Here is a 7908-nt window from a genome sequence, read left to right as displayed (position 1 = left end):
ATAAGAAAGAAAAAAAAACAAGTTCAAGATTGCATACTCTTTTCCAATATATATATCAGCAGTGATATTTAACAAATATATACATTATGTACAAATGTGAGCATAGTTCTATTTTCATTTGGAAGACAACTCATGAAAAAGTAAAATTAATTAATTCAGAGATGGCAAAATTAAATTACTGTAACAAATTTAAATTGCGCACACACAAAAAAATCCTCACAGTAGCGATTTGGTCTTATCGCAAAAATAGTTTATTAACAATGTTCACTTGGGATGGAAACAGTCACTGTTATCAAAGCTTGTACGCCAGCAAGTTTGTGTCTATCTCTGCAATCTGACATTTCAAATACACTGGGGGAAGAGAGGGGTGGGGGAATGTGACATGACACTGAGCAGAAGCTAGCACATGCAGAATGCACTCTGGGAATGCTGCTTTTCTGGCTACATGACCATCGTTTTCCAATGCGTTTTCACAGAGACAAGATTTATGTGCACTGATAAGAACTGTCCTGTCATGTCAGTGTTCTTGTTGTGCATTATAGTGCATTAGCTGCAGCAAACAATGCATCTTTGGACACCCATAAGCCTATCCTGTCACAGAAAAATGAACTGAACAAGCAGACTCCATGAAAACAGGTTAAAGTCTATCAATGTGCAACAGAGGCAAGTGAGGGGAATGCAGTCTGCCTGAGGAAGGTTGTTGGCCAGGCCTCAAAAGCATCCTTGAGCCAGTGACGATGCCTTGAGGGACCAAATGGACGGTCTGATGACTCTGATCCGTTCCCATAAGTACATTTGTTTTATTCCAACACCAAACTGTCACGCATGATATCGCTGCACCTCTCTAACCCACCTCACTGCAACAAGAGTGACATTGATGACAAGGACTTTTGGCAGCAGCAGTCATGTTGGTGACTGTTGAGCAATGTTTAGCAGTACTTGTTTAATTTTGGTAGGTTTCCACTTCCTGCTTAACATTCAGGACTCCTAGCTGGAGAATGGTTTGATGTGATTTGCATTCAGTGTGACCCAGTTGTGCGGTCATACATTGGAAGCGTATAGTTACAGGGTGATTTACAGTTTAATCTTTTACAGGGTTTTTGTCTGTTAATAACTGATACAAGTTACAACATGACTTATTGCCAGTACAGTTCAACAACATGACTGACAAATAAATGCCGATCACTTGCACACAAACTGTCTGTAGTTGCATTTTAGGTTCATCTCGAAATAGCTCATTATCCCTAGCTTCTTGTGAGCGGTGTATAAGTTACAGATGAAATGTTTGCATTTGAGCCGCAAGAACGGAAACGCACGCTCAACTGGTCTATCAGGTCTGGTAGAGAATGTTATCAATGGCGCACCAGAACAGAAAAGGCACCAGGAGGGGGAAAAACCAAACTGCTCACTGTCACTCAACTCCCATAAAATACAAAGAAACCTGCACGAGCAAATGACGCGAACAAGACAAATTCCGGGCTAACCAGTTAAGTGCAGATTCCAGCGGCCGGCCGGTGGAGATGCCAGTGAGCGGAATCCATCATGCCCGCCACTGCTTTTCGGAAAGTTTTGCGGAGTCCGTCAGTCATACATAGCGTGTCACGTTGTTTTAACGACTTTCCACTGCGCTAATTGACAACACGAGCTAGTAATCACATATCAAGCAACGTGGCAAACACTCCTGTGTGGCGTGTTTGTCACATTACGGGAGCACAGAGGCAATTTACCCGCGATGCGCGCAAGGCAAGAGCACGAGCAGCAGCCGTTTGTCACTCAACGAGAAAAGCCGTGGCCGCAGCATATTTCGCAATGACAACACAATGAGAATTAACCAGGGATGTAGAAAATGTACAAAAAGGCACTAGCTGTTAACGCACGCGTCGATTTAGTGGGGAGGAAACGCTTTGGACGGGACCTTCCTCAGAGAGACGGGATATCAGCGAGGAAGGACGCTGCCCACTTTCGCTCGACAACATGACATTCTAACATGCGCCTCAAATCACTGCCGGGGTTACAAAATATAAAAGAAAACATGCTTTCTGTTTTAAAGACAACGGAAAGTAAATCAACCTTTTTTTTTTTTCTCCAAACATCAATTTCTAATATAAAGTTCATTTCCTGTATGTTTTTGCGTATGATTCGCCTGCCTGACTCCTACGATGAAATGCAGGATACAGTACAAAGATGCCACTAGGGTGAAAAGGACAGTCCTTTTCATGTTTTCCTTCTCTCGCTCCTCGTTTCTTGAGTTGCACAACGGCGTCTTGACGGATGGATGGCTCACAACAACGTGCAGGCACTTCGCTTCTTGCGTTTGCGGACCTGCAGCGCCGCTCTGGTGGCCATCTCGAACACCTCCCGCACGCCGTCCTTGGTCTTGGCCGAGCACTCCAGGTAGCCAAAGGCGTTGATCCTGTTGGCCATTTCGCGGCCTTCCTCAGTCTTGACCGGCTCCTGTGTGGCAGACAGGAAGTTGCCGGTTTACAACGGTCCAGACAGATAATGTTTTGAGGTCACAAACTGCACTAAATGAACTAGTCACATGGCACAAGAAGGCATAATAAATACATCAAAGATATCGGTAAGTGCAAAATTTGTTCGTAGACGTCAATATACAGGCCAACTTTTTTTTCTTCTTAATAAATTGTACAGCAATGTTAGTCTTTCAATCATCTCATGCGCGTCCATCTCTGCAAGGCTTATCTGCAAGTTAAGGCTTTTGAAGGCTACATCAAACAAATTCATTCAGCTTAATGTATTTACGAATGCAAAGTAAACAACATCTACCTTATCTATCCTCGAAGAAAAAGTTCATTTCAATCTCCAAATGTGGTATTTGTACAGCCAAATCTAAGGTTTAACATTTAAGGGCAATATGGGACTTGATTGTGGAAGGTCTGACTTTTTAACTGATTACCGGAATAGCAACGAATGACAAGTCATGCTTTTAAAAAAAAAAAGGGGGGCCAAGGTTGTGTCATGCTGTTTGATTCTCCACCCCCTTTGTCTATAATCTAAAACTTGAAACGGTTCTTGCAGACACCTAATAGCAACATTCTCCATGACTTCTGACCGTGTACCTGCTTCATCTTGGCCAGCTCTCGCCGCGTGTGCTCGTCGTTCCTCAGGTCCTTCTTGTTCCCCACCAGGATGATGGGAACATTGGGACAGAAGTGCTTCACCTCAGGCGTCCACTTCTCGGGAATGTTTTCTGTCCCGAGAGGGAGAGAGAGGATATGAGTTGAAATACAGTACTCGAGGGGGATGACTATAAAAAAAAGGAGAACAGGCAGCGCAGTTACTTCACATGATGGATTGTTCTTCAGCATGTTCAAGGCAAGGGTGCTTTTTTTTTTTTCAGCGTTAATCCCACTTGCTATCGGGGTGCTTAAGTACTGACATAATCGCAAGCATGGAGGAACGGGCAGCTAATAATAAAAAAAAAAAAAAAAAAAACATACCTAAACTGTCCGGGCTATCAATGGAAAAGCACATGAGGATGACGTCAGTGTCTGGGTAGGAGAGAGGCCTCAACCTGTCGTAGTCCTCTTGGCCAGCCGTATCCCACAATGCCAACTCCACCTGCATGAAAAGTAGCAAGAAACATCACTCGGTTCTTAAAATGAGCCTTCACTATTATTTACAGAAGTACTGGATCGCCAGAGCAGAAAAATACACAAACAATTGCTGCTGCTGCTACTACTACTACTACAAGTAGGGCTGTGCAATTAATCGAAATTCAATTACAATTTCAATTATTGCACTCAACAATTGCAAAATCAGCATAATCCTCCAAAAAAATGGTAGCAGCACTTCATCGCAAAGCCACCAAATAGTTGTCAATTGGTCGAACATTATGTAGCGGTGAACACAAATACCTCACACAGCTATTAGAAGCTAACACAGATGGAGCCTAGCTTAGCTTGTCCTTTGGCATGATACCTTCTATGTAGCAGTAGACTGGAACAGCAGCTCACAAAAGATTTTCTTTGTTGTTCAATTTCACATGTGAAGGGTTGGCAGGCACTCCAGAGGCCCAACTAATTGTGTGAAAGTCAATTTTCCGTAATGTCGGCTATGTAATGTGTTGCTAGGGTCAAACCATAAAACGTATGCATTTTTTTTAAGGGTCTAAAATATAGAAGAAGTTGCTTCAGCAATCAACACTCAGACCTAATCATCATCTTATTTGTGTTGTCACTGCTGTAGAAATATACGCAGGGATTGGCCTCATCCTTCCAAGCTGCTGATTAATTCAATTAGGGAAAGTGGGAGATTAGCAGGCAGGCATCAAACCAAATACCTTCTGTGTTTGTGAACGGGCAAACAAGAGCCACTTCTCGCTCTGCTGCAATCAATTCAAGTTTGACAAATCAAAAGACGCGCCGCTTAAAACTCAAAAAGCAAAAGCGGTGCCTTCCAGGGAGCGAAGGCATCCGTCCCAAAATAGAGGTCTGCAGAGGCAGGGGGTGGGAGGAAGTGGCAGCACGACGCATGAGCAAGTGTAGCGACCGTTCTCCCACAGGCTTTAGGCTTTTGGGAGCAAAACCAGAAAGAACGAGGCAGAAACATCTAATTTTAGAGAAAGCCCAATGCGCTTGAAGGTGAGAGATTTCAGTGAAAGCACAAATCCATTTCATCTGGTTGTATAACTGTCTAATTCTAAAGGGAGGGGGGTATAAATCCTCTAAAAGTCACAGTGATCCCCCCTTCCCCACTGGACCAAAGTCCACCGTGTATCTGCATTTGCATTTCCTTTCATATCCAAGTGCCAAAATGACAGGAAATGAGAGACTTTTATCGCACGGGAGGAAGAAAGTCCTGAGGGACGGAGCGGAGATTTGCGAGGACGACGTCTTCGTTCCCCGTCTGAGCAGGAAGCCGGGAGGTAGTCATTTCCTGTTATGCTGCTAAGTGCTGATCCGGTGTGCAGGGAACAAATCCCCCCGACAGAATAAGACATCTACAGCTCACACTGGAACTTTGATGAGGGGAAGAAAAAAAAAAAAAAAAAAAAAGTGCTATAAATCTTGAACTTTTGGTGTAAGGCAAGGAAACTGTTTCAAACTGAGAAACTTGAATGAACAAATAATTGTCCTTCAGGCAGGAACACACTTTCTGGAAAATCCACTATCTGCATTCCCAAACATTGTCAATCTGCATGCTTTAAAGTATACAATTCAAGAGAGTTAGGTTGAAATCGGGACCCAAAATGGCTGTCGGCTCAATATCTATTAGGTGGTTGTTCGTTGTCACCAGTTCGTATCTTCTTTAATGTTAGTTTATATATAGTATTTATGGCAATACAGTGATTTGGAGTCCAAATTTTAGGGCAAACCTAAAAGATACATCAATAATTAAGACATTTTTCATGTTTTTAACACTGATGTCTATGTGGTGCCTTAACGGTTTCTATTGTAGTCTATTTATAATAAAACCACTGAGGATTGCTCGCTATGATGGTACGCAATTGTTTAGTTCAAGCATGGTACAAACCTGTTTGGCATCCACTTCAATATCGGCGATATAGTTCTCAAACACCGTCGGCACGTAGACTTCGGGAAACTGGTCTTTACTGAAAACGATGAGGAGGCACGTTTTCCCGCAAGCGCCATCGCCGACAATCACCAGCTTCTTCCGAATGGCCGCCATGTCTGCAAGGACATAAGGGAGGAGGGTGGTCAAACCATTTTGAAGGACAAGGCGAATAAATCCTGGCTTTCCCGTTATACTTCTGAATGATGCGCCACTTTCCTGGAAATTGAGTTTATTTGTTAACTGAGCTCATTGAATGGGAAAACGGACCACTGCAAAGAGCGCTAACAAAACTAACTTTTCCGGTCTGACTGACAACCCAGCCACACGTTGTGAATACCTTGTGTTGAACTGCGATAGTAAACAGTAAACTGCTTCATGGGTTGTATCACACGTGACTTGGCATTGGAAACAATCAGAGAAGGCACGAAAGAATGGCAACATTTAGCACAGATCCACCGAGGCAGTGGCACAACTATTCCAGCAATGTGGCGGGTTAATGAACACACCGCCTTTCTTTCTCTAAGGAGGCTTCCTGAGGCTTAGGGGCCGGCGGCGGTTATGCAACACGTTGAACGGAGTTACCACAAAGCAGAACGTGACCCTATCCCACGAGAGAGAGAACCCTAATCTGTCATACATGTCCATCATGACAGGGCACATGATCTATATAGCGTGGGGAGGGAACCCTGGTCCTCAAGAATCACTGCCCTGCCTCTTTTGGATGTCTCCCTCCTCCAACACAGCTGATTCAAATGATCAGCAAGCTCTGTAGAAGCATGATGATCTTGTTCATTGGATCAGGTGTGTTGGTGGAGGGAGACATCCAAAACAGGCAGGACAGTGGCCCTCGAGGACCAGGATTCCATACCCCTGAACTATAGAGAATCTTTGGATTTAGATTGTTTATCTTTTTGTGGATTTTTGACCATTTCCATGGGCTGTTGTACCTGAACGTCTAAATGGAAATATGATAGCTTACTCATGCTTTAGCAAAGATCAACTGAAATGAGAAATGTTCAGGATCTCTGATATAATCTTGTGATCCCTTGTTCCCGTGGGAATGTGGACGATACCATGAGACCATTCCAGAGCCACCTTTAAGTTCTTCAACAAATTGTCAAATCCTCCAAACAACATTACAGTATAGATATGTAATAGTATAATAGAAGTTGTTTTAGTTTGAGATGCCAGATGGCCTACTTGAAAAGGAAAAAAAAAAGGGAAGATGAACAAGAGAGGTTTCCAGGAATAGAGCCGGCGGCACATTAGATTTACCTTCTTCTTTTTCTTATACAGGTCGCTGCAGTGAATAAAGTGTACAAAGCGATGGGTGGCGTGTAATATATCCGCTCTTTACGCTATCAATTAAAAACAAAAACAAAACAAAAACCCATATAAAAGTCAACAATTGCTTAGGAAGCACAGTGTCGGTTAAGTTTGTCCAAAAGGGGGAAAAGGGCGAATGTTTGGAGTGGGAGCCACCACCCTAAATGAGTCACAATTGCTGTGTCACGCGAAAGGAATAATATAAAGAAAAGTAGAGGCTTTCCACCTGCCATACAAAGAAATCTTAATTACCGTCTCGCCAGTCTCTTGAGTCCTCTTCCTAGAATAATAAATTCCCGTTTGTGCTTCCCTCCCAGCAGCGACTTCCTCGCCTTCTTCACTGCAGTGCTCGCCGTACGCTCCACTGCTAGGCAAACAAGCCCCGCCCACGGTTCTACTCCCATTAGCCAAGTGATTCCGCCGACGTTTTCGAAATATAACATATCAACTACATAAAAATATTATTCGTTTCATATTAATATCTACTGAATGACTCCCTAAATATTTTACACTGTACATCATTTCTTACACACGTTTATGGGCCAATTATCAGAACTACAAGGATAGGTGTACGACAAATAATTTTATTTTGAAGTCAAACTATTCCAGTTTACAATCGTTCTAGTGTGTTGATGATGAAGCTGCTGCTGCTGCAAGACGGCAGGAGTCATTCGCGCGCCTCCCTTCACTGGTCAAAGATGACATCATCTGCAAAGTGGAAAACGGACTGCAACCAGTGCAACAGGAGCTACTGCTGGTGGGAGGCGTACTGGGCGTGGAACTCAGCTCTCAAGCGTGAACCAGCAATTACATCATATAGTTTTCCTGTTTTGTTTTTTTGGTCAGCAATGACACATTGGATGATGGATTTATTTATTGAATCAAATTGGGGAGATTGCTAAAGATTTTTACATTTATGTCATACTCTGTAGCCGCACACCTATTTCAAATAAAAATTGATAAAACTAGCATACCAACAGTTGCTATTTAAGATAGCAACCTGAATAACAAAGTGTCAAGATGGTTCGATAAGGATTTTACAGC

General features: G+C 43.1%; 1 protein-coding gene across 1 annotated transcript; it reads right to left on the bottom strand.

The window, feature by feature from the left end:
- Nucleotides 1-228: 228 nt before the first annotated feature.
- Nucleotides 229-7259, bottom strand: LOC144024490 (rho-related GTP-binding protein RhoA-D-like). Its single transcript, XM_077530809.1, has 5 exons — nt 7117-7259; nt 5497-5654; nt 3462-3582; nt 3081-3211; nt 229-2454 (listed from the first exon to the last, which is right to left on the bottom strand). The coding sequence occupies exons 2-5, from the start codon at nt 5650-5652 to the stop codon at nt 2281-2283; spliced, it is 582 nt and encodes a 193-aa protein (XP_077386935.1). The 5' UTR covers nt 5653-5654; nt 7117-7259; the 3' UTR covers nt 229-2280.
- Between the last annotated feature and the right edge of the window lie 649 nt (nt 7260-7908).

Source organism: Festucalex cinctus, chromosome 8 (genome assembly GCF_051991245.1).
Source record: "Festucalex cinctus isolate MCC-2025b chromosome 8, RoL_Fcin_1.0, whole genome shotgun sequence".
Lineage (NCBI taxonomy): Eukaryota > Metazoa > Chordata > Actinopteri > Syngnathiformes > Syngnathidae > Festucalex > Festucalex cinctus.
The sequence above is the reverse complement of the archived record's forward strand: the minus strand, read 5'-3'. Positions and strand labels throughout refer to the sequence as shown.